Raw genomic sequence first — 27,705 nt, forward strand, 5'->3', positions numbered from 1 at the left:
TTTAGAAATGTCCAACCTGCCTGACATTTACGGCTATAGATCACATTCAACATTTTGGAACAATCTCTGACGTCCAATATGAATTATTAACCTGTTGTACACGGCCACATCTCTTTAAGATAAACTGCACAAAACAGTAATCGTAGCTGGCCAAAAAAAGATCAGTTTACCTTCAAGTTGATTTACATTGAAGATTCAATAGCATGCATTTTCACCGACTTTGTTGAGGCTACAAAGAGCACGTCTAGAGAGTCCAAGTTCCGTGCGTTTCTCAAATCGCCTGTGGGCGCCCTCTGTCTGCCTGCCCGTGCGGCGGCAGACCGACTGTCGGTGCGCGTGCTCGGTCCTGCAGCGTCCGTCGCGCGGACACCTCCGACGATGTGAATGTTGGTGACGTGATCTGACGACCGCCCGAACTTCTCGCGAACCGCGTTGGCACATCGCCTGGCCCTCCGGCGCACGACCTCGCGAATCTTCTCCAGCCGGAACGCGTAGATGATCGGGTTGGTCACCGAGCCGCAGAGCGCGATAAGCATCCCCCAGTACGGCTTTGCCTCTAGCGTACAGCCCTCCCGTGCGATGCACGAAATCTGCCGGACACCCCCGATGCAGATCGGCAGCCAGATGATGACGAACACCACTGCGATCATCACGACGGTCACGGACTTCTTCAAGCTGTTGTTGAGCTGCCGGCGGTGTCTGACGGCGACTCGCTGTTCTCTGCGCCGCGCGGCGGGCAGGTCGTCCCGGGGAGCCTCCAGCGGACTGGTCCTGGAGAACCGCTTCTTCAGCACGAGCAGGATTCTAGCGTTGACGAAGACAACGAACAACACGGCCGTGAACAAGACGGTGTTGATCAGAATCAGGTACCCCACCGGCACGTATTTTGTACAGTTCTCTGATGTCATGTTGAAGCAGTTCCAGCCCATGAGGGGTGACAGGCAGACGAGAGCACATGCCGGCCACGCTATCCCCAAACTCACGGCCACGTGTCTGCCGGACAACCTGCTCTGGTAGACGATCGGGTGGAGGATGGCCAGGTAGCGATCCACGGACAGGAGGACCACGCCAACTGCCGACAGGACCAGCACGAAGAAGAAGAGGCAGAAGACACCCACCAGTGCCAGATATGGCGGGAGTTCCCGTTGAAGAACACCGCAGATGAAGAACGAGAACAAGCCGGCCACACAGTCCGCCGCCGCCAGGTTTGCCACGAACAGGTACATGGGTTTCGTCAGGTGTTGGCTTCTCAGGATGCAGTACAACACCAACACGTTCATGGGGAGACTGACTGTCCCCACAACGGCGGCGGCGATGCCGACTTTTCTGTTCTCCTCCAGGAACGGGGTGGGGAGGTGAGAACACGCGGCTACTGCCAGGTCGTAGTCGATCTCTTTCTCCAGGTGCCAGCGGACACACGGCCAGAACAGCCCGTGCGCGGTCGAGTTTCCCCCGGTCAGATTAGCCATGCTTCCGTTCATGTTGGAAACAAAACCGTTCCCGGTCTTTGAAAATTCTACAAAGTGGTTTCCCACCTTCTTACTGTCTACCCAGGCGAGAGGCTGTTTGATACCTTCTCGCCACACAGGGTATATAACAATGTTAGCTACGCAGGTGTTGCCACAGCTTCGCCCACGCACGGCTTGCCATGGCAACAAACATACTCAACATTTTTAATACAAAATGGAAAATTGAATGTCCTGCAGAGATACCGTGATTCATAGTATCAAGTCATTAAGTGCGTTCTTCCCAAAAGGGGGATGGAAAGGTTCTTTGAAATTAGCTCTTTTATGGCACGAGATTCGACACAGCAGGCAAATGATACCCCGTCACAATTAACCAAGATTCGATCTTAACCAAGATAGCTATTAGCTAGCTGGGCAACATTGGCTATATGTACACCAGTCAAATAAAAAAAATAGATATATCCAAGAATGTATTGTGGAAAAAATCTTTATAACAGTGATCTTATTTTGGCTCGGTGTTGAGAGGTTTCCTCTCCTATTAGTCACTTAATTAATCAAACTTACAATATGCAAAGCAGATTTTCCGTAGCACCATCCGTTCTATTCATATAGCTTGATTTACTAAAAAAGATCTTGTTACCTCCATGCTTTTATGAACTGCCCATTGCTCGTGAACATTCATTGTACATAACAAGACGGCATAGATAAAGAAATGATTTTTGAAACGTATTCGCCTAGGACTATTTGCGTGTTGTATTATCACGACAATATTTCAGACTATTTACATGACTAATTATATAAAGGGATTGCCCTCAAATCAAATGAGTGATCCTTTTAATAGACAAAGATATCGAGACTATCCGAATGTAATGTACAAAAGTGTGTAACGTTTAAATAGCATCATTCAACCTTCTACCATTCGTGGTACGCTTTCATATCCTAAACCCCGTACACTAAGTCACTTATGCAACATACAGAGTGGTGATGTTCGCAGATTATAATACATGTATAAATAAGTGTCCGGTTTCTACGATTATGATACCATAAAGAGCTTTACAAAAACTACAGTTATTATGCATTTTCCAATTCCTGCCGATTCCTTTACGTTGCTCGATGTTTGATCAGCAGTAGATGTAGATTTTTGACGTCGCACGGATCGACCAGTTCGTCCCATCTGGGCAGGACTCTCCAGTCGACCTCGTTCCACTCCAGACTGCAGCGTTTGGCGGCCTGGTAGATCTCCCATTCGAAGTTGTGCGCCTTCTTCCGCGTCCGGTCCTTGTACGCCAGGACAAACACTGCCGAGGGCTGAAAAACAGTTCCGTGGATTGTTTTCTTCTTGTTGTTTCTTTTTTTGTATGTTCATTTATCTGCCCATCTATCTATCTATTTCAATTAAAATACGTTCAGACCATTCCTTGAAAGACAACCCAATAGATCTAGAAGAGAGGAGGATATGTAAGTAATGGCGTGGATATGTGAGAATGATTTTCACACACAGCAAAAGAGTTATATGCCGAGATTTCTTGGCTAAAGACCTACTTGATGCTGATAAGGAAAAAATGTCTAATGTCCAGACAAAAATAGACCTGCACCTGCTCATTTACGGAAGGAATTCATGTTTGAATTTTTGATTCACGGCAGAATGTCTGACTCTGATGCTCTTCAAATATATATTTTACTTACAAAAAACAGACACGTAGGCGCAGAGGAAATTCACAAATTTGGAATATTCCTCACACGACTTTAACCCACCAATATGGCGGACGCTAAATCACGTGATCACGGGTTTGAATACTAATACCTTCTCGGCCAGCAGCTCCTTCGCCGTCTCCACCAGGAGGGGGATGTCCGGACGGAAGTACGCCAGGTCAGCGCCCAGGATGACGTCAAACCGCCCGTGTCTCTCTCGGAAGGATGTGACGTCATCACCCCACTGGAGGTGAGCACAGTGGAACCGATCTAGAAGAAGAGACAGGGATGATAAAAAAAACCTCTACTTGAACTCTTGTAGAAATATCCCTTTCCTGCTAGAAGATTTCCAGAATTATCACCATCTCCATGTGGATGCAGCTTTTGGAACCTTAGCCTTAGACGAACAATGTCGACGCAGTCGACGACACTAACCGGAAGACGTACATTAATTTTATCACGACAGCTACGGTATATGACGAAGCTCCTTGGGTATTTATAGCCTCTACTTGGCCTCGAGAGGCGGCTGGAAAGAGTAGAAATCGGCCAAATAGAGAGAATGCATGCTAGGGGGAGTTGGTCTGCTGGAGAGAACAGTTTGTCGCTAAACTGTTACTCTCTATTTGGCCGATTTCTACTCTTTCCAGCCGCCTCCCGAAGCCTGGTAGAGGCTAGGTATTTACAGACCTCTCTCTTTTGGGAAGTTCTTGTCGATGTTCTTCCTCAGCAGCTTCAGCACGATTTCCTTGTTGTCGGACATGACGACTTTGTCAGCCTTCCTGCAGACCTGAGCGGCGGCCAGGCCGGGCAGCCCGGGACCCGCTCCCAGCTCCAACACCGAGCCCGCGAAGTCCACCACATCGGGATGCTCTGCGAGATACAGTGTCAACACCTAGATGTGTGCAGGGGAAAGACACTTTTGTTACTGACTGATCTTTCAAAAGAACTATAGCCTCCATATCATGCCAAAAACTTGAGGTTTGGGGGGTATTCAGGGTCTTTGGGAGCTTTTATGTGCTATTTTCTGATTACATATAGACAACATAGCCGACCTGGTTTTTAGAACTGGGCTAATCAGAAAACAGCCGAAGACCACCAAACCCCCAGTTCTATAAGCCTGCTACGGAGGCTACAAAACAACCAGCATATGGCGCTAATGTAATGTGCTATCCATACAAAACTTACGCCATCGTAAAGACATCCCCGACAGGAATCCAGCAGGAAACGGGCATCTGAAATAAAATTCTCCCATGTCCATGATCATGCACAGGCAGGCCCCATATCTACCCACGTCACTTGTCGTCAGTAGGCAGCTATTCCACGTGACTCTTCTCCACAACTAGCCTACAAATAGAGTCATAATATTCTAACACAAGATTCTAAATCTGGAATCTCATCATCTCAATCAAAAGTGCCCTTAATTACATCAAGGTTTGATATCTCCCTGATTATTGAATTTGCATGTGCTATGAAGATGCTTCTGATATTAATCCCCTATATATATCGCCCGTAGATACAAGAGTGCCTTTCGCATGCAGAGGGTACAGATGCACGCTCACACGAAGGTCCCTATACTACCCGACCACCCACACGACGATCTGTTGCCAAGTTTCCAATTATAATAGTTCAGATGTTTCCAAGTCTTGTTTCAGTCAACCTACCCCCTGGTACCTAGCCCACCGAAGTAGACGACTACGCGTCTCTGGTAAACCAAAACCGTTTCTGTCTGCACTTTATTTATGACTTCATTCAGCTTTTTAGCAGTTAACAAAATTTTGCCAGCGTTGTAAATTTGACACAAAAGGAAAATAAGGCGTCATGTCATTCTAACTTCTAATTCCTTCTTCTAGTTCGTCGGTTTTGGTTCTTTTCCCATCTTCGCGTTTTCCTTCATTCGTAGCCAAGATACAATTTTGGCGACATTGAAACACGCCATGTCCACGTGACTGTCATTATTGGCCATCAAAGTTCTCGGTTATCACTGATTATACAACAGACTCCGGTGACAAAAAAAAACTTTTTTTATTTAATTGATTTTTTTGTTTTGCAGACAGGAAAATTGAAAAGCGACAGTCCCAAAGACGCGTACCGGCGCCTACCTGGGTAGGTTACGGTTTATAGATACCTTGGCGGCGGACCAAATCCTTTGTCCTGTCAGTATATGGTGGGCTGCGAAATGAGAGGTCGAGAACGATACAGAGGTTATCTCTCGAGCCACACGTCTGTTTTCCACGTGACTTTCCTGAACCATCCCAACCTTCAAGTGCTGAGGACCAAATTGTGAGCATATTGTTCCTTTTTTTGTGGTCTAAAATGGGCCCATAGATCTTGGAGATCGGGGTGGCTGACAAAAGACAACAAGAACAGACACGAATACATCATGACGTTCTTTTCAGGGCCGTCTTCACTCACTCGGGTCCGTACAGCACACTTTACTACCCCTGACAATTCAGTCAGTCTCCGGTAACTCTCAGCCAATCAGGGTTCCGCGAAATCGGTACCGTGGGCGTTGATTGGCTGAAAACTAGGTGGCACCAAATAAGGAATAAGACGTGGATATTCACTGCCTCAAGCTGGTTTGTTGGCTGGTAACTAGGTCGACGTCGTTCCAAATATGGACTTTCAAAAAGTCCGGCCGGGCTGACTTGTCAGGGTGGGTACAGTGTGATGTGCAGACCTTACTGGGTGAGGAAATTTCAACCATGTTGTGAAATTTACGGTTGACAGAGACCGACGTGGACAGCATGCGTGGACCAGGGACATCAGAGACCTGCGGACTCTCTCTTTACTACTTGTATGATACCCTGCAGATTTTCTACTGTACTGAAAATTCATTCCATGATCCTGGCTTGTGTGGAAACATGCACATGTACACACTAGACGTAACACACGACGCACATGCCTAAATCTTACAACATTCTTCCTTGCTCTGAATTCCTTGTATGTACAAGACACCATTGCCCTCAACAAGTGTAACGTTACATTTAAGTACATGGTACTATATCAGATGGAAACATGCATACTGGTTGATGAAAATGTCTTATCAGTCTAGCTTGCCAGTGGATGGCTATCTCATGGTAGTGCTTATTAGTCCCTAGCCTCAGTTGTTAAAGTATGGTCAACTGTATTACATGTACATGTACATGTATAAGCATACTGTGGCAACTACTACTAGTATACTCTACTATGTCTACTAGAGTCTACATGACTATGTGGACTCACACTTACACAGGATGTCGTAGTAGTAGGTCAACGTAGGTCAAAGCTAGATTGTTTACTAACACAGACAAACATATACTACATAACGACAAACATATTCTGACACAACAATCCACAATCAACATACAAGTATTTCTAGTATGATCTGACGCTACATTGATGGTTAATTGTGGTTCATATTTTCTATTTTCCACGGTGAAGGTCTACACGTGTATGTGCTCTATATATAGTCTGAATCCATATAATTGTTATTTAAAAAGATCAGACGAAAGTGCTCTATGCTATACTTATCATGTGGTGTATTCGTGAGCTAACAATACAAATTCATCATAAAGCCTTGGATTGACAAACGGGTATGAAGTATGGCATAATGGCTTACTAAAATAGCGGACTTCCCTTAAAGTTTGGAGGAGGTCTCACAATGGCCTCAAGCAACACAAATAACAAACAAAATATGCTATGTTTCTAGTTTCTACTATGACCACAGGCGCTAGGCCACCGAGTTTTTGTTGAGATCTACACAATACATGTAACGTTACATTGTTTTGTAAACCATTAAATAAAATCCTTATTATTGTTTCGCACATGTTAGAACATACACTGTGTCTACTCATTCAGCCCGTTGCCATCACAATACAGTGGTCCGTTGAAATATTCCCAAAAATCATACAGTCACATAACACCGTGAACACGGCCTGTTGAAAGGTTCCCTAGAATCATACGTACACTGAACACGGTCACAAACTGATGAGGATTCCAAAGAACCATACGAACAGATACCGAAGTCTCCCGAAGATTGCCGAGAGCCGAACAGCGACTTCCGAACGCTTCATCTTGGTTAGGTACTTAGTACTAGTATACACAGTATACTACATAACGACAAGTTATCACCGCTAGCGCTAGCACCGGCTTGGGGTTCTATCGAGTCGAGCAGCGGTTTTCCGAACGCATTCGAGTTTGCGAAACCTGTTCTATTCCCGTCGGCCTTTGCGCTACCCTGAACGCCAATGTAACAGCTGAGTAATGAGTGTGCTTTTTATTGTATGATTCAGCGGACCAAGTACCCAGCAGTATGTATTATATATGTATGGTTCATTGTACAGGGAAATTTTTCAACGGACCGTGTTCACGGTGTTATGCGATGAGTGTATGATTCTCGGGAATCTTTCGACGGACAGTGTTCACGGTGTTATGTGTTGAGTTCATGACTCTTCGGATCCTTTCAACGGACCGTGTTCATAGTGTTTGTGTTCAGTGTATGATTATCGGGAATCTTAAGCTTGTACGGAGTGCACAGTATACGAGTGTTCATAAAACAAAGCAACAGCGATCTCAACAAAAACTCGGTGGCCTATCGCCCATGCTATGACAGATATTACGACAGTGGACAATACAAAGCAGACATTTCATAATCAAGGCAACATTTCTAAGAGCATACATTGTAATGCATAGAGTATAATGCATAAATCACACAGCTTTCTATATAAATAAAAAAATAATGTAAAAAAATGTAGTCACATACGTCGTACGATTTGTAAGTCCAAGAATTTTCAGAAAGCCTATAACATAACCAACCATCGCAAGGACCTACAACCTTTTCTGTATGAAATGCCAGCAGAACTTTGCACGGCATAGTTTGACGACTATTTGCAAAGGTTAGGATGACCCCAATGTGGGGTAAATATGTCACACAACGTATGTGATATATATAAGAGTCATGCAGAGGAACTTTGGGCCAGGGCAATGTATATATATTTAGCATGCATGGGTATGATCACGGCTTACCTTCTTCGATGTTCAGCTCATGGACAGCTTGTATCTTCAGGTGGACATCCCGGACAGCTATTTCTTCCACTGTGTATCTGTCAAAGAATCAAATGGTAGAAAATGTACTGCTGTGCCTGGCCTGGTCCAACCCCATTTCATCTACGTTGCAGACCGGCTAACAACGTGAGGGAGTCGCTGAGTTGGTCCTTGCTCTATCTGACCTATGACGAGCTAGCCCGGTATTATCGTGTATACTACTAGTATGATCAGTTATAGTTTAGAGGAGTATACGATGATGTGTAATATTCTAAAACCAAACATTACAACATGTTTATCCTAAAATGATTGACAGTACATCCATGATAATCGTTTAGAGGACAATGAGTTATAGAACAGTTTTCCAATAACGGCTAGAGGAAGAGGACAATTAGGCAAAAAGGAAAGCAGAGGAGATGAACAATGCTTTTGGGGATAAAGATAAACTAAACGTCAAAATGTGATTCATGGCGGCCATTTTGTGTATCCACTTGGGACTATAAATAAGAGTCATGTAACTCGATATCGGCCAGATATCTCTCACCCGGCAGCAATATGCATGAAATATCATATTCCAAATTATATTACGACTTCGTTATGATAGCAAAAGGCCGTAATGGCACATCGGTGTACCTCTGAAAAAGATGATTTTCGGCTTGTACTGTCGGACAGGCTGCATGATACACGGACATGGTCGGAGAAAATCACGGTGATCAGGCTAGTGTATCTCCGAGGACTGCCGAGAATGTTAACCACGAATTCCTTCGCCCAAAAGAGCAAGAAAGGGCAGTTGCCCCACCGTGCGTTTCCAAATCAAGAAATAGCCTTCCCGGTAAATTTTCTTTGGATTCGTGCCTTGTCGAAGTAAAGGCCATGTTCATGTATAACATGATCTTTCAGACCAGCACGAGAGCGGGATAGTTTGCCTTCGTTGTTATGTACAAGGCCGTGATGAGTACTCTCGTCTCACCACAAGAACCACACTGCGAGATGACTGTTGTTTTCATGCGAGCACTTAATTCCCGTAAGGCAGTCGGGGGATCACTTTGCTGACATAAACCTAGCCTGGGGGCCAAGATGGCCATACTGTGCTGTCTAAGCCGACCATTTTGGAAACAACTGCATGTTACTAATTACAAAAGGCATGCACCGGACCCACTCTCTTCTACCATTGAGAAAAGAAAATAGATTGACTTTGAATATAACTAATTATATTAAGTTCTAAAAGGCAAAGACTACGAACGTTTCGTATTTCAGCTTTCTCTGTTAAAGAAAAAAAATAACAGTTATATTCATGATAGCCAGATCAGAGTGTAGACGTTGAACTTGTATTACCTTTGTAACCCAATCTTTCCCAGGTTGGAGGTCCAAGGATCTTTTGTGCTCGTCTTCTTGTCATCTTTAGCCGTCATGTTTGCCAGAAGAACCGTTTCCTGTAGACGACTCGATGTGTCACTCGATGGGATTGGCGGTGAACAGAAGTGTGTGAAACACCTTCGGTGTCACCTCGAGTACCTGTCTGTCTTCAAAAACACCAGAACAACAGTCACGGCGGAAGCATGTTCCGTATAGAATCTAAGATGTCACGGAGAAACCGCTCCTCTTGGTTCTTGAGATAACTTCCTTGAGAAAGCCTTCTGCACGACTTGTTTGACCACTGGGTTCCTCCAGTGTACTATATAGATAACCGCCAAGACTGTGAGGTCTGTTTTTATTTGAGGCTCGAATTTCAGGGATGTCAGCTATGCCGGTGGGTTAGCTACAGCGCCACGGCAGCGGACATACTGTAAACCCCATCGGCACGTCTGTGTTCCCGGGCCACTTTGCTCAGTCAGATTCAGGTGATCACGTGAAGATGCCTTGGCATGTTTGGAAACTTGTAGAGGGTGATGTTTGGAATAGTGTCACAGTCATCACACTGAATGCTTCGAATGGTAGGGACTACAGTTCTACGTGGAATGCTTTCCTGTGTAATAGGGAAGTACACACGGTAAAGAACCTGCCACACTTTTGCTCAATTCTCTAAGCCTAAAAGCCTTGGCATTAACTTGGCTCATTAGGGTGTCTGGCTCTCTCCGTATGTGGTCATGTATGTTCAAACAGTTTCTCCATCGTCAGACCATAGTTTAGTAGCAAAGCCAGGAGAGATTTGCAAGATTACAGGGAAGTTCCTGTACTGAGAGACCCAAACAAACAGAGATGGCAGACTCTACCCCCTTACCCAGACTGCTTTACGACCTTTCCAGTTCTACAGACATATATAGCCGCTCTGAGGAGGTGCTGCAACGATTCATTACCATTGGTGTATACTGAGAATAACGAAAACACACACACTATATCTATCTATGGCAATTACTATCTTTATTTACACAGATTCATGTACAGATACAGATTCAAGTACAGATACAGATACTTGTACTGATACAAAGATTTTCCGAGTATGATGACACACACTCACACACATTCAAACAGACATAGAATCCGAGCCCCCAAGGCAAAAAGTCAGAAGTCCCAAATTCGTATTGCTTACCATAAGACCACAGCACGTTATATAACACTAGCGGGACCATGACCTGAAACTTGATAACTGTGACTGGGACTGCCACATGGCCTTAATGGCCGAGGATTACGGGCGACTTCATGTCCATTATCACAGACGGTTAACTTGTTGTTCTTGTGCGGATCAGTATTTCAGTCATTCATGGCCCTCGATGAATATCTGCCAACTTCTCTTGTGAAGTGCCGCGTGGTTCCAACATGGCTTGGATTGGTTGAAATGTTTCTTATGCCGTTCCATATTCATCCCAAAGTGTGTGTGTGTGTGTGTGTGTGTGGTTTATTATTAGCACGATAACGAAGAAGCGTTGGACGGATTGTCATGAAACTTGGTAGGTGGGTAGGTGTTGAGGAGAGCTAGAAATGATTACATTTTCAGTCCCCAGCTGGCTCTTGTTGATGTGGAGCCGAATGAAGACGTCTGATACGATATGTAAATGTAATGTATTGTGAATTGCCAATGCGGTTTTATAGATATCTTAACATACACACTGGTCGACAGGCTCTTTATCATGCACACGAGACAAAAATCGAACTATGTTTTTGCTCTGTTTCTTCTTCCTCATCTTCTTCTCCAAAAACATATAAGGTCAATGACCTAAACCAGACGTCTGTCACCATGGTAACTGGTGTTGGGTTACATCATGTTGCAGTTTTATAGCAGGAGGGATTTAGACTCTTGTCACCGTGTATATGAATGTGTTTCCGTAAGAATTACCAGAGTAGACCATATGCGAAGGTTTAACATTAAATATGCATTTGCTTTGCAAATGTTACCTTTCTTGTTTATACGATTGAGTTCGCACGGTTAGAGTGCACAGATATGACAGATTCTGTCATGCCTACACTAAAGCTGTCTGTAGACGTGGGGAATGTCGCTCGGATACCCCTGAAGGTACCCGGATGTGTTTCAGATGTAGATGACGTCAGACAGTAGAGATAAGAAATGTCTAGAGAGAACATCTGTGAAAGTGATGACAAACAGGCCGACATGACACAGTTTTCGCCCTATGGCATATGACATGGGGATTTCTATAGTTAACTTATAATAAGGACCCCAAGATAACTCAATTCGACGCGGTAAAAATTATAGTAGGGTGCACTTCACAAATACGAAAATCGAATATGTTTGAGAAGAAGGTACAAACTACAAAATATCGAGAAACCAAAAAAAAAATCCTGTCGGCGTATCTGCTCGTAACGTACACTTTGAAATTGCCCTCTACGGAAGTGACCTGAACTGCAGCCGACTCACCCGGAAAGCCAGTTGCGTAATACGGCGCATTTATACAGAAATGCAAAACCTTCACAATTCAAATCGTACAGTCTCAAACCCGATACATTCCTACACCGCACAGCACAATTTACATCAGGCTTTCTGCCCAGCCTTCAAGAATATTCGCTGTACTACTTTCTATACCCGCGTCATAGACCCGGGGTCGCCCATTAATACTGTACATGTGTGCGGGAATAAACTAGATAGTGGAACTAGGCGGGCGGAAACTCTGTTTCATAGATAGACTTTCAAGGTGTAGAATCTAATAAACCTAGCCTGGGTCCCCCCCCCCCCCCGCACGCGCCATGTGACGCCATGTTGTTGTTTATCAGCGTATCGACTTTTTTAGGTCATGTATGATGTAACATTTCAGTTAACACCCTTATATCTTGATGCGAACAGGTCATTAATAATCTCGTTACCTTTTGTGGTGTGCGCTAATATTGTTTTCTCCAAGCAGATGTTGAGTCATGTGCTGTTCCAACGTCCCTTGTTTCATTTATTTATTTACAATTATCCAATCTGCTTGGGTATATTATTGATAGAATAAAATTTTGAAAATCAACCGAAGGCCACTATTATTTCTGATATCGTGTAATACAATAGTTTTTTTTTGTGTGTGTGTGTAATACAATAGTACACCGCTGCGTTTTGCCGTATTAGATGGAATGTGACTGTCGTTTATACTTGTTTCGTGTAGTTGTCGCCTTTACTTGCCTTTCAGTTCTGTCATCCAGTTTCATAAACCAATGGCTCAAACTACGGCCATACATGCAGCAAACACATATGTCTAACGAGGAGAGATCGGGCCACATATTTCCGCCATACCATGACCATAAGGACACTTCTTCATCAATTATCTTTGACAGCCTCACAAGCCTTTTAGGAAACTGCTTCGCCTAACAAAACGGTGACCTTACAGTACACGGAGCCTAACACTGGACGAAGAGTACAAGAAAAAGAACAGACAAATGTAACATCACTAAAGCTCTGACACACACCAAAAACCATGTAGTCAGATCGTGTTATTTTCACTCTGTGGGTTGTTTTTTATTCGGAGTCCCGTAGTTTCTGTTCCCCTCACGTATCAGTTGTTTGGATATGCCATGGGGGAAAGATTGATAAGTGTAACCCCGGTGCTAAATGTGGGTGCCACCAGCCCCTGTCAAACCGCCACAGACTGGCCTCTGGCATGGCATGTTATCTCACCACCTGCTCATTCACTCTCAAGAACCGCAACAAAACGCTTGTAATGTCAAGGGTTGTCTCGCTTGAATATGCGGCCTTGCTTGGTCCTTTCGCCTGAAGGGGTCGCAGATTTAACCATCTCCATGCATAAAGTTCGTTAACGGTATCTTTTTAACTGCTTTGAAGCCCTTGTGGACTAATTATCAACCTTTTCTAGTCAGGCTGCTTGAAGAAACCGCTTCCCGCCAATTCCGTTTCAAACGATTGTGACGGAAACAAAAATTTGGTCAGAAAATTTTCCGACCAATAAGAAGTCCCGCCCCGGGCACTCAAAATCTCGATTGGTCTAAAGACGACAACTGACGCCCCTGACGACAACTACTCCTTTCTAGGAAGTTATTCCGGCCCAGTATCTAGTACACATGTACTGACGTGTTAGCATTGGGCAAACAGTGGGCACAAAAATAACTTGGAGGCATCCCTGGTGGAAGCAAGCTGTTAAGTTTCAAAAAGTCGTAAATACGCGTGGAAAAAAGACGCTGTCAAAATCCGCCCTGTTTTTGATATCATTGCCTCATAAAGAATATTGGATTACCCTCGGCTGGCCTTTTGGATTTGTACCCGTCTGTGTTTGGAGGTGTGATATTGTTGACTAACACGCTGTCTGGCATCATGACATCCACGCAAGCTAAGGAGGAAGACGAAGTAGCCGACGTCCAGGCCAAATCTCTAAGTTCCAGGACAGGAACTCTCGGTCTCCAGAAGTGAGTACACATCCTGTACGATATTAGATTTTCCAATATTCGCACGTAGCATCTGCAGTCATGTTCTCCTTCAGGCATATTTTTTTTAGCACGGCCTTCGTTTGCCTCTTGAGGCTTGTGGCATCTGTGGCTTCTGTTATCACTCGTGTGGAATTCAGATTAGAAAAGTCAGTGACGCACACGCACGAGTCTTGTCGTTCCTGATGGGAACTGGCGAGAGAATCTACCATATTTTGTTTACCCCTTCCTTCAACTGCCACATGTCTGAACCCCGTGTCTGACAAGCAAGATAACAGTATGGGGAAACTGTTGTATCAAGTTAAAGGCATCCAATTCGACTTCAGAGCAGCAAAACTGGAAATATTCTGAATAAGGCAATCTTTATGATATTGACACATACTACTTCACGTTAGCACATTTCAATCAGTATTTCATACTTTGGATATTTAAAACTGCAGAAACAAGCCCCAAGATGAGTCCTTTATTTTTGGGGCGGTACCCTAAAGATCAGCCAAGGGCCCTTCCAGTAACAATTTTCTGTCAGAATTTTGGTAATATTTGCTCCATGAGGGTCAATATACATTGGGACAGTGTGGTTTCAACTCACCATGTAGATAAATGACTAGAATATTAACTTTGAAAAATCGGGTTTCCAAGCCTTAAAACTGCTCTGGATGCCTTTAAGACAGAGCATAACATCCAGTTGGAGAACATTTGTCAGCACCTTAATATCAAAGTGACTATTAAAGCAACAGAAGGGGAAATGATTAGGTCTTGAGCTGGACCACATGTTCTTAGTAACGAGCATCAAATTCACCTTCTGATTATTAGTGTTAGACCTTCACGGTCTTTAGTTTGGCACTCTTGTATATGGTTTTGAAATATAAAAACAAGCATGTATTAGCGTTGAACTTATCTATAGTAGTACATGTTATGTAGTGAGCCAGGCGATACAATACAAACACTAAACCAATCAATTAGCCACCAATGGCGTCATGTCGGCATATCTGCTTGAATAGTACACGATCCTATCACTTAGAGTTATTTGAATTTCATTAAACATCAAACTACCACAATAAAGCCTACACTGCCCAACCTCGGGTAAATGAAATTTCACAAATTCTGACTCTGCTCAACCTCTGGTAAACAAAATTTCACAAATACTTTTTTTCGGATCTTATTAAATTCATAAGCTACTATTGTTCCAATGCTGACTACTATATTTATACCTACCCATCTATCGGATGTCAGACTTGGTGTCATATGACAGCGCAGATGACCTTGAGGTGTCGGTGCTAAAGTTAATCTCATTACCCGTGGTCTGGAGGGGTGTCGGGTTTCTAGCGCGGTTTCGCGTCATTAGTTCGTCATTAGGTAGAAATAACGAGGCGTTTAGGACTAATTAGGCTGTAATCACTTGTCACAGACGGTGCCTAGTGGTGCCTAGAGCTAATCTCCAAGCAGATCCTAGGGTCTCATAAATAGAGTATCAAATTGGCCAGAGCTATCAAATTGGCCAGAGAGGGACCAATATGGTGGGGGTAGCGACAAAAAAAACGGGCCATATATCAAAAGCTAACGATCATTCCCCTCAATCTCTGCTTGGAGAGTAGCCAAAAAATGCCACTAGCAAGACCGGTGAATTTAGATTTAAAAAGCACCGGGAATTCGGCAAATCTATTTGAACTTGCTGCTGAGCGTACAGTTACGTTTCACATATCATATTGAAGAGAGGGCAACCTCGTTTCTTACTTACCCCCATAAAAATGGAGGTACATGTACATTGTAATACATGTACTAGAATTCTGGGCAGAGTTTGTGTGTCTGTCTATCTGTCTATCTGTCTGCTCCTCCTCAAGATAATTCAAGAACAGCTGGATAGATAGATAGATAGATTGATTGATTCTACATTTGGTGGGTTGGTAATTTGTGACAAAAAACTAGCAATCACTAGATGTGGGCCCCCTGGTGGCTTTCTTGGGTACTGCAGCTGCATCCTATCGTGAGGGGCGGCAGTAGTCACCCTGGCCTAAGTGCTGCTCGTTGATTTTCGTTGCAAGAATGTTGACCGGGAACATTCTGGTCATCTCCGATGACAGACCAGCCGAGCCGACCGGGCGCGGACCATGTCCACCTCGGAGCGATTCCTGGTCATCGTGCCGGCGTCAGGCCCGGCTAAACCCCGCTTTCCTCGGTAACTATACCGCTGATGACAAGATAACACCGCATGACATTCACCTTGGCACTCGGCCAGCCATGCAGCAGTTTTGTTGGTCCCTTGGCGTTGTACCCGTAGTTCGTGGTGTGACATGGCGTTAGACAAGTCAACACTGTTCTATTTTCGATCGACATGATATCCGGTCCTGTATGTAGTCTGCGATGTCAAACCAAGTTCATGGACAGAACTTTACTAATAGCGATGTGTTAACCTCGCACAGTATTTGTATGAGTTTCCTCTTATCTAGTTAGACCACGGCTATACAGTCAGGGTTGCCCTAGCCAGTGGCTGTCACAGGGGAGTCTATTCCTGGTAACAAAGGCAATAAACTACGTAACTTAGTAGAAAAACAGACATCGGAATTCTAAAACATCCACCGTGTGATGTTGTAGATCCCTAGTCTCTACCAAACTAACTACTACGCTGGCTATATATAGGAGAATATTTGCTAAGGGAGTTTGGCCGCCTTGTAGGTTTGACTGGCCGCGGAGGAAAAGAAACTACCTTCCCGCGGCCGGACTCCCTTGGCCAATTTTACTCTCTTTTTTGCCGAATTCTACGATCCGTATTCCCGTAGCAAGGCCTGGTGGAGGCTGGTAAATCTCATCATCCGCAGGCTTGCAGGAGGCCCTCTCCGTTAGATTCTTGTTAGAGCTCTGGTGATACTACGGCATGCTTCCCGACTAAATATTTGTTGTCACAGTTCAAATCATCTGTGACCACATCTCAGATATCCTTCCCACGGCGGCGATCACATGCAAGAATGCAAATGCAATATAAACTTGGATGTGGGTCCCAGGTTGTGTCCACCAGTCAACCTCTATTTCAAATATACAGATGGAAGGCATTAAGAAAATCTCATGTCCACATCTACAAGTAGCCTAGACGCTGCCTAGTGTTTGTATATCCGTTAAACAACACATGAAACGCCCATGTGTGCTGCAGATGTGTGGTACAAGGCATGATGGGAAATTGTTGCATGCTGGGAAGTACCTTGTCTTTCAGAGATGTAAAAAAACATGGCCTTCAATGGCTGACATAGTTGAAGTTGCCATTTTATTAACTAACTTTATTACTAACTTTTAAAGGTAGCTATGATCGTCGTTCAATGATCACCTTTATCAAACTTGCTCGTGGCTTGGAGATTGCGGTACCATCTACGTACTACATATTACTGAATTGTCGCCGCCCTCTAGTGTGAAAACCCCGCCCCACCCACCGTCAACAAAAACAAAACCATGCATGCATCGACAACAGAACAGACCCCAGCGTCGTACAGACCCCACGCGGCCATGTCGTGTCTCATCCCCCCTCTCCTCTACCGTCCTACGGCCGCCGACCTGGAGGCTGTGTTGTTACAGAGCGTGGCCAGTGACCGGTTTCAGGGTAAAGTCCATCCTTACTGTCCGCACAGGTACACGTTAGAGGAGGTGAAGATCAAGGATGTGGCGCTGAGACTGGTGGCTGTTCACCAGATGGAGCTGCGGGAAGGTAAGGCTTACGTGTTCTTTGCAGCTATAGTAGGTATTACTCTTCAAAAATGCCCAATGCTCTTGAGGTTGCAGTGATGCTAGCCGAGTTGTAGACATGCAGAGAGCTGTATTTTGAAAGGTTCTGTAACTACAGCTCTCAAGGGCTCTTTTTGTGTGACTTCAGCGCAAAAACTGGACAAATTATCCTCAACGAAAGTCTGCCTGATATTCATATTCATGAGACCTTTTCAACACATCTTTGTGATCGATTGCATTATGTTTTATGTATAGACGAAAAAAAATTAGATGTTGTGCCCAAACTATGACAAAAACAAGCTTTCCTTCACGTTCTTTCCTTGTATGCTGAGCTACAGGAATCCAATATTCGGACGTGCTAAAGTGAGCGTGCTAATCCTTCCTGCTGAACTGGTCGGGTGGGGGGCGGTCCTCCTTAGATGGCATCATTGCAAATTTGCCGAGTCTCACCCGCAACCATAACAACGTTAACCGGGTCATGAATATTCCCTAGCCTCCTTCGCAGACTTGTAGGGTACGGCGTAGCAGCGAAACCGTCTCTCTCCGGCAAAACTCTAGCCTGACTACCAGGCTTGGGGAGGCGGTTAGCTGGAAAGAGTAATCGGCCAAATAGAGAGATAAGCATGCCAAGGGAGTTTGTCCGTTGAGAGAACGTTTCGCGGCCTCCCCAAGCCTGCTATAGAGTAAAATCGTCCCTCCACGGCATAACTCGCGTCGCTCGCCGACAAAAATAACGCCGCACCTAGCCTGGTAACCAGACCGCCGTGAGCTCAGCGCTATCCCTTCGGCACAGAGAGCGTCTGGGCCCGCCAACCAGGCCTCAATTACCACGCTTCGGGGGGGTTTAGGTTTCTTCGCTCACAACGCTTTGGGTCGGCGGCAAAAGAAGACCAAGCGTAATACAGGAAGTCAGCGGATACAGGGAAACAGCTGGAGATAGGGCCGTGGTATAACTCGCCTTGGCTAATGGTAAAGGCCGGGGCCGAAAAAATACCGCCAAGCCGACCAAAGGTTTGGTACCCAGGCTACGCCGCACCCTACGAGTCTGCGAAGGAGGCTAAATTTTCCCTACCTTCAGAACAGGCTATGCAGTTGCCGTTCTTTTGTTTAGTTACGTCCTATATTTTATGATAGGACATAACTGAACAGAACTTAGGAAAACGCTTCTTATCAGCATTGTTTGCAAAAGGCAAATCAAGGAGGTCTATTTAAAGCTCCTTGCGCAAATGAAATAATCCTATAATTTCTTAAGTCTCCACCAGATTAACAACGCAATTTAGCCAATAGATATAGGAAAATGATAATTTGACTAGGGGAGTTTAGCTAGAGTTCATTTGCCCGCGCAGTTATCATTTCTGACTGATTCTCCCAGCATGTACAACATGAAACTTGCACCACGACACAAAGTTTGTTTATTGGATTTGGGATGCCGATGTGATACACAAACAAGATAAGCTCTAATACGGTTCCTTATAAACAAACAACTACCCTCTTTAACAACACTTTGAAGTCGGGATAGAAAATTGAATAATGAGCGCTTCTTAGTAACGATGTAGATATAAGTACAGATGTGTTTTAGAATCGAAGGTTTGTCTAAAACCATCAGAAATATGAACTTATCTGTGTTGCTAAGATGTATGAAATGGGGAAACATACATTGCAATAGTTTATAAAGCTCAGCTCTCTCTTCGTTGTACATGTATAAACTACATTCTAATACAAAGTGTTCTATAATGTGTTATAATAATGAAAGAAGCGCAAAAATGAAAGCAGTATTACTATTAGAAGGTCAGCATCCTTGGCATTAGTCGATAGTCAGTTAGAACAAGCCGAGGAGCTTATATGAACGAAGCCCTTTACTGTAGTCATATGCCAACTGGGTTAAGTACATATATATAATTATTATATAGTGCAGACCTCTCTGGTTAGAAAATTTCCGGCACTTACACGATTTCAAGGGTGGCAGAACCATTATGCACCATTATTGTAATTAACACCTCCCCGCATTTGTTCCGCATTTGTGAGTGAGATCTTATCTGTCCTACTGGGACCAATTAGCAAGGGCCATGCCAAATGTGTTTCACGTATGGCGTCCAGACGTGGATCTATTTGGTAGCCTGGGTTCCATCCTGGTTAGTTTACGTCCGCTCCCACAGTCGCTACCACCAGGTTGTGGGAGCGGACGTAAACTAACCAGGATGGAACCCAGGCTATCTCTTTGGACCCCTTTTCCGGAATTTAAGAAGAAAATTTGATTTTTTTTTCATGTGATATGCGACGATGCAGGATAATGGTCATACAGCGATAACCACCCATAATTCCATAGCCTGGTGTCCAGTCGTTCGTGGTTGGGGCGGGTTTTCTTCGGGGCTGCAGGAGCTCTTCCCCGCTCGTCTCAGCTACGGAGACTAAAAAGGCCTAACTACGCCTTACGAAAAAGGGTATGCAGGCCCACTCTCAGTGGAAGAGAGAGGCTGTGGTGATGTTGTGAAATTCTTCCTTATGAGGACGACCTCCTATGTCAATTTGGTGCCAAATTCTTGCCGTGACCCGAAAAGAGAGGAATCCGTGGTGTTTGGGTGGCATATCGCATTTCTGTCCTACTCAAGTACGGGGCCACCAAATCAGGACTGTGGGCTTCTAAAGCTAAGCACGGTAAAGGTCAAGCGGAATGTGCGTAAGAGTTTTCCTGTGGCTATATTGAGAGCTTGTATCTGATCCCTGTGGCCCCAATTAAGTAATCGTCAATGGATTTCATCTATCTGGCCATGTGTTACTTTACGTACATGAATCACATATGTATGTACGTTAATGTATGTAAACTATGTATGTATGGATACTGATTGATCGATTAAATGAATTGATTAATCAATGAAGTCCAAAAGAACTTTTACATTCATTATTTGCCCAGACTAATATGATTAGACTAAGGACATTGTATTTTAATTCAATTTAATAATTCAATTTTATTAAGAACAGTCTACATAGCAGGGGTACGTAGTACTCCTGAATTGTGTGGACTTTACATAAGTATAGAAATGCACAAGACAATTACATACAAAAGTGGGACATGAAACACTAGAACACTAGGTCTGCGTTTGGCTATTGTACAATCTGATTTTGCTTGAATTCCACATTTCTTTTCTCCCCCCAGCTCACCTGGTGCTGACGGGACAGAGGATATGGCCAGCTGCTAAGGTAGGGGAGTACTAGATACTGTAGTATACGTGCAAGAATGAAAACAGTATAGCAATGTTGTAAAGGCTTACTAGCTTCAGTTCTGGTCATTAGTACTTTGTGTAAAATGTCTTTTGGGCTATCCCTGGCTTTATAACTGGATGTACGGGGATATTGCTACTTGTACTTGTACGGTCTCCTCAGCTTAGCAAATGACCTGCGTTTAAGTCAGTCATTCGTCTGCACAGCGTCCTGCGCAATACTAGTACATGGCGGTCGTGGGCGGATCTAGACGGGCCACGTCGAAAAATTGGCCACAACGTTAACAGTGGGCCAGCCACCCGCTCTGTTGGAAACCATGTACGGCTACGGGAACGTACGGGGATACCTAGATACAAAAACGGGATGGGTTAGGATAATCCGCAGTTGATGAGCAAAAGGCGATCGATGTTAGGGTTAGATGAACCCCCTATTTCATGACCCACGTAGGCCACAAGCTTTACTCATTCCCTGTATCCCCAGGTTCTTGCGCTGTACCTTGTGGAAAACCCTGACATCGTGCAGTCGGCGGGGTCCGTGCTGGAGCTCGGGGCGGGCCCGGGGCTGCCCGGACTGGTGGCGGCCAAACTCGCGCCTCAGCCCGACCGGGTAGTCCTCACAGACAACAAGGACCTGGTGCTCGACCTTCTGGAGAAAAACATCCTCAAGAACTTTAACGACGATGACCCCATGGCAGGTGATCAAACTTATAACCTTATCTCCCCAAAACAAGTAACGTATAGTAATCACCGCTTTCATGTGATCTTTTGGTGTGATCCTTGTTATCCTGTATTTACTTTCAGCCGAATATGGCCTGCCGACCACTGTCGACGTCAATCTAGCTAAGCTTCCCCCAACCATGGTTGGTGGTAGGTTGGGAACGTAATCTGCTGTGGTTGGCTATTGGTCGGCAATTGTTGGCTACTGTTCGGCTGTGCAGTACACAGCATGCAGCTAGAGGCCGAGGTGGTCTTGAAAATGGTTGAGACATGGTCGTCCCGAAAGATAGGCGTGGCCTTATCTGGTCAACCTTAGATGCCTAGTGCTCGGGGGCAAGGCCAGTGCTACCCTGGGTGCCAGGCCCTGCACTGCCCCGGGCTCAACTCCACCGCAGCGGTAATTTAGATTGGCGGGCGAAGGGCTTCTGGCCGCCTAAGGAAAACGGGTAGCGGCCCGAAACTTGTCTGGCACCCAGGGTGGGCCAGTGCAGGTCCTGAAGGCGCTTTATATAAAAACTGACTCATCGTACCGTACCGTTCCAGACAAGCCGCAGTGTGGCCACCTGGAGTGGGAAAAGGCGTGACCGACTTCCGGGACCAACACGGTGGGTTTGACGTCATCCTGGCCTCTGACGTCATTTACCACCGACCGGACATTCCGCTTCTTCTACAAACGGCCAGAGATCTGCTGAATGACAAGGTGAAAATTCCTCGTGTACTGTTCTGTTTTACCTCAATGACGTCAATCAGAATTAAGGTGCATCTTGAAAAATAGGTTCTCTCGAGCCGTCCCACACCGTATCGTGTTTTCTGCTAATACTAGCCTGGTATCCAGTCTTACGAGATAGTGGCTGTTGGGGTGTTCGGACAGGCTGTGTCTTCGGGGGCTCTAATAGCTTCACCCGCCCAGTGAAACAGGTCGACCCGGTAGGAGTGTTACGATGGTATGGTTGGGGACTTGAATTGCCCCAATACGATAGTCTTTCGTGGTAGGGATAATCAATCTCCCATCGTGAAATATACACCAGGAAACCTATCTGAGGCGGCCCCGAGGAAAACCCGCCCCTACCACGTAAGACTGGATACCAGGCTATGCTAATACGAAATGATCCTGTTCACGGTAACCCGAACGTAAATCTACAAAATAAAGGGTGTCCATACGTGACGTCAGAGTTATCATGCTGGTTAGTTGTACCTAAGAATAAGAACAATAAACTCGAATATTCGTATTTGTATGATGCCATTCTTATGTGACAGCTTTCCATTCACCTGGTGTCTTCCAGGTTTAACCATCCAAAATGGCGGACGACAATTACGTCATATAGTCACATGAAATGATGCTATACAACCGTTCATTCATTCACCCACCACCCTCCCGTTCTTCCCCAGCCCTCCTCAGTGCTGTTGCTGAGCTATAACGACCGCGCCAAGATCTTCCAGCAGACTGTGAAGGAAACGGCACAGGAGTGCGGGCTTGAATGGACGGACATTCCGTTCCGGGAGCTCCTTCCGGACTTCTCTCAGCATGTACATCCGGACGAAGTCCGGCACTTACATCTCATGGTGTTTATGAAGGGTGCAAGTTAGTCAATACGGTTGTGACCACTCTTTTTTAATCGTAACATCTAGACCTTACGGCGAAATGCACGTATCTTTTTTCCGAAGAAATTTCGTGGACACGTGATTACGAAATGTAAATAATGTTGGACCAGAGACTAGTGGAGAAATCTTTCTTTGCTTGTATGCTAAGAAACACATGTTGTGTGGATTTTTGATACCAGAACGTAAAGTGTCACTCCTATTTCGATGCAGTCAGCATCCTAAATGCTGGTGCTTCATAAGGACCTAAGTTACAAGGGCTACGAAATACCAGAGAGCTACAATTCATTCAATAAAATCCACAAGGAGCCGTACAAACATATATTATTTGTCTTTCTTCTGTCGATTGGTACTTCTGTACTTTATTACAATCCACTGGAACGTTTGAGCAAACGTGGACTAATTCATTGATAAATCAATCAACCAATTAAAAACAATAAATGGAAAATTAACCGCATTTATGAAAACCATGACGGACTTGGCCACCCATATTTCAAATTAGAAATAAACTCTGTAAAATGAACCTAGTCTCTGTATAAAATAAATTATATTTACAATCCTAATCTTCATTTTGATGCTGTCCATCTTTACCGTGTATAAAGAAGAACACGTTGAGCTGCGCACGTGATCGTGCGTTCAGCACCAAGGACAGGAACGCTGGAGCGATACAGCCTGGCCAGCGTCCGTAATGCTGTTTTGTGTCTCATTTTCAGACTCATTTCCAGTGAGAAAACCATGTCTCCCAAACCTAGATGTAATCATACTCTCATAATCCTGTCCTTCTTCCTCAAACAGCAACTTTAAATGCAAATCCCCCTGGGAAGTCTGTAACTCGGTGTCCAGTTCACCGCAACAACCACACACGTAGGCGTCGTTGTTCGGGGGCAGTACAGTAGCGTCCTCTTCTGCCTGAGACGAGAAGTGCAGGCAGGTTTGGGTCCTTGGCTGTGGATGCGCGACTTGGTGTTTCGGAAAGTAGCCGACAACACGAGGGGCGAGTTGAACGGGTCTGAACTGTGCTCCGATGTAGGTGTCGAGCCAAGCCTGCCCTTTTGTGATATCGCTTACCTAACAATGACAATGTAGGGAGAAGTACGTAGAAATATTGTATCAGCAACTGACGGCAGGGTACAAGTATTCTTCTTTCCGGTGATCGCAGGATATATCGACAAAGATTTTACGTTTGAGCGTTCCACAGAGGATATTTGCCCGTGCAGGAAGAAAGAAAAAAAAAAACAAACACTTTTTGACATGAATCATTGTCCCCTGCAGTCAACTAGTCCTGGTGGATATGATCACATAGTAGATATGTTTGAAAACAAGTTTTCCCAAACAAATAAAACTTTCTCAGAGCTTGACCGCTCACGTAGAACGCCACAACTTACTTCTCTGTCCAGCTGCCTTTGGTCCACCCAGGCTTTGCCGACCAACCTACTGGCCAGACTATGACACGCCGTGCCCAAGGCTTTTTTTGGGGAGACACGCATACTCTTGAGCAAAGATGATGTGGCACCGTTCAGTCGTGGAGCGACTCTAAAAGCTCTAGTCTTCGGCTTTTGAGTGACAGAGGCACCGGACATTTGGTCGGGGCACGTTGTTATCGACTGAGTCGCGAAAAGCTGCTCTTTGTACTAGAATCGCAAGAGTTCGTTCACACACTACTCTGTCTGTGTATAATGTCTCCTATTATTGATGAGCTTGCGGTACATCGCAAAGAAATTACATAGTAACAGTGTCGCGTAAGAATGTTTGGAAAATGTACGTTACAGGGAGAAAGCTAGGGAGAACAAACATGCTGTAACCAAGGACAACGTCACAAAAAGCGTTCTGGAACATCACAGGCTGTTCTGTTGCGATTGTTTCGTAGCGTGGCAACAAGTATGTTATCCCTGGGTTAGCCGCGGCGACTGTTGCAGGGCTTCTCTTGCTTGCAGTCATTTGCCGCTACTTTTCTGATAAGCTATTTCTATGGATCAGAAAAGTAGTGGCATATTTGCAAGTAGCTGATTCGGCGCACTGCTGACCAAGATGGTGGCGGCCACACGGGGAGCGATCGCAAATAGTGGCGGTACGAGTCGCGCAGGGGCCGTTTGACGCGCAAAACACCCCGGCACGTTAGGTGAGGCTGTTAGGAATCTAGGGACGTGCAAACTTCGGTCTCAAAGTGTTCCGGCACGGTAAAACGCATGTTTGTTCATTTGGCCCAATGCACCGCTCCGCGACTGTTGTTATGTGTGTAAAAGACTGCAAGCAAGAGAAGCCCATGCAACAGTCGCCACGGCTATCCCTGGGTTAAACAAACCAACGTCGTAAACTAGCGCAGCAACTTTCAGGTACTTTTCCAATTCTTCTGATGCCTAACTCTTTGATCTAGCACGCGTTGGTATCTCAACGCCCCAAGCCATTGTTACCTAACTAATCCTCTTTCTACCACGACAGTGAAACAGCGCCCCCTACTTGTAACTAATAGCTTTATGCACTGCAGACCCACTGATCCATAACCAGGACTGGATCTCGAGCTTCTCTTGTTGACTTGGTATTCTTACTCTAATCATCGACTCTTACCAAATTTAATTTTTTTTACACAAGGATAATTTTCTCTGAGTCAAAGTTTTCCAAAGAATGAAAGGGTACTTGTCTTTTTGTGTAACTTTTACAAAGTTGCTTGAGTTTAAGGCTAGTTAATACGGACTTTCAATATTCTTATTTCCTTTCCCAATTTAATGGGACAAACGTTACTAAATGTTCCATAAGTGCCGTCAAGTTGCCTGTAATTCTTTTTGTAATTCAAAAATCTACTTTCTGGTGCTCACAAATGTTAGGAAAAAGGATAGCTCTTCTACAAAATGTAGCTTCTGCAAGCACAACTCTAGCTGAATGTATACTATCTCAGAAACTAGTTCATGGGAAGCCAAACTAAAACTGGTCCCCTTTGATCATGAGGAACTTGGTTGTGTTGGAATTCATAGAATTTAGCTGACGGAAATTGAGGCCAAACCAACAGAACATTTACATGTAGTTGTCAGCTTTAAAATAGCTGACAATATGGCCAGAACTCCCTGTGTCATGATGACCTCCATATCTGAATCTGTGAAATGGTCAATTGGTGTCATTTAGCCTTTTGGTGTACCTGGTTTATGCGACATTACCTTTCTGTAGTCATGAAAAGTCTATACAATCATATACATGTATTTAACAGATCATAATGCCTTGATATTAACTTATCAAAGTGTTGGCTGGAAGAGAAGTTTTAGCTTTGTCAAACTCAGGTTTATATTGAATATTTGTTGGTACTGAAATTATTTACAAAAAAAAAAAAAACAACTTTTAATCAACTAAAATCCTTGGTTTGGTTGTAAGGTGATTTAAATTGCTTTACCATGTGCAATGAATAGAAATTTAACCCTGTTAAGTAACAGGCCTACTTCCCTCTATGAACTAGGACATGTAAATAAACTATTTGCCATTAGGGTTATAAATAGAGCGAGAAGGAGTCTTGGGTTACATCTTAGAAAGGAAACCTGAGACGTTACAAAAGGGTTGTTGAGACAGGGTTTTGTCTGGCACGCTGGGGTGCAACACACAGGCACCATTCACTGTGATGCCTTTACTGGGCTCTAGTGTGGAACATGAAACCTTAAACTTTTTCAGGACACTTTAAATAGGACAGTCAGCATTTTCTGTAGTTGCAACTGTCAGTTCAGAGTGAAAATATCAAGCGTGGAACATGAAACCGTAAGGCTTTTTTCAGGACACTTAAATAGGAAAGTCAGCGTTTTCTGTAGGTGCAACTGTCAGTTCAGAGTTAAAATATCATCATCATAGTGAACAAACGTCATTTCCTTTGTTCCGAGTTGTAAAAGTAAAATGTAAGAAAGAGGACTCGGTGCATAAAAACATTAGACTGACTGGAATACATTTATTAAGTTTGACAACAGACTCCATGGAACCACACCATTCTAACCATACGTAATTCTTCATCTCAATTATTCAGAAGGGTGCCCCCAACCCTCACTCATACTGCCTTAAGCATTCATCTTCCATATGAACAGCTCCCTAAGCCACTGTGCCGTGCCAACAGGACTATTGAGAATCCTTGGCAACCACAACACTCTATAATCATCTTCTGGTCTGGTCGCTGCCTTCAACATTCATCATTCGGTATTAATGTTGTGGAGCAGGGACAGATGGTATGGTCAGTCTGGCAGAAAATCAAACTGCATTTACCGCAAGGCACCCACACTCAGTTCAGTGGTTCTAATAAAGTGACTCTGTAAAAAGCCACAAATTGTTTTTTTTTCTTAATGGATGCACATATATTTATTTGCTAAATTCTTCTCACAGGTTTTAAAAGAAAGCAAAAAAGGCAACATGATCAAAACTGAAATTTAAAGGAAAAGTTGCACTTGACTCTATTCACTTGCTGAAACTGTGAATACAAAGTTTAATTTTCCCTCACTGTTTTCATGTTTAATAATAAT

General features: G+C 44.4%; 1 protein-coding gene and 1 pseudogene across 1 annotated transcript; one reads left to right on the forward strand and one right to left on the reverse strand.

The window, feature by feature from the left end:
• Positions 1-182: 182 nt before the first annotated feature.
• On the reverse strand, positions 183-9,601 carry LOC109473403 (sphingosine 1-phosphate receptor 4-like). Its single transcript, XM_019773263.1, has 5 exons — positions 9,516-9,601; positions 8,163-8,239; positions 3,846-4,028; positions 3,271-3,428; positions 183-1,505 (listed from the first exon to the last, which is right to left on the reverse strand). The coding sequence occupies exons 1-5, from the start codon at positions 9,590-9,592 to the stop codon at positions 183-185; spliced, it is 1,818 nt and encodes a 605-aa protein (XP_019628822.1). The 5' UTR covers positions 9,593-9,601.
• A 4,008-nt stretch (positions 9,602-13,609) lies between these two features.
• LOC109473571 lies at positions 13,610-23,237 on the forward strand (annotated as a pseudogene).
• Positions 23,238-27,705: the final 4,468 nt, after the last annotated feature.

The sequence above is a fragment of the Branchiostoma belcheri genome, unplaced genomic scaffold (genome assembly GCF_001625305.1).
Source record: "Branchiostoma belcheri isolate BF01 breed outbred unplaced genomic scaffold, Haploidv18h27 scaffold3, whole genome shotgun sequence".
NCBI classification, from domain to species: Eukaryota; Metazoa; Chordata; class Leptocardii; order Amphioxiformes; family Branchiostomatidae; genus Branchiostoma; species Branchiostoma belcheri.

What these genes read in the sequence shown, in the direction of transcription:
- LOC109473403 (XM_019773263.1), bottom strand. Translation starts at nt 9,592, where the DNA reads ATGACGGCTAAAGATGACAAGAAGACGAGCACAAAAGATCCTTGGACC. An exon ending in GGAAAGATTGGGTTACAAAG is followed by an intron (nt 8,240 to 9,515) that starts GTAATACAAGTT and finishes ATTCTTTGACAG; the next exon opens with ATACACAGTGGAAGAAATAG. An exon ending in GAACTTCCCAAAAGAGAGAG is followed by an intron (nt 3,429 to 3,845) that starts GTCTGTAAATAC and finishes CTCTTCTTCTAG; the next exon opens with ATCGGTTCCACTGTGCTCAC.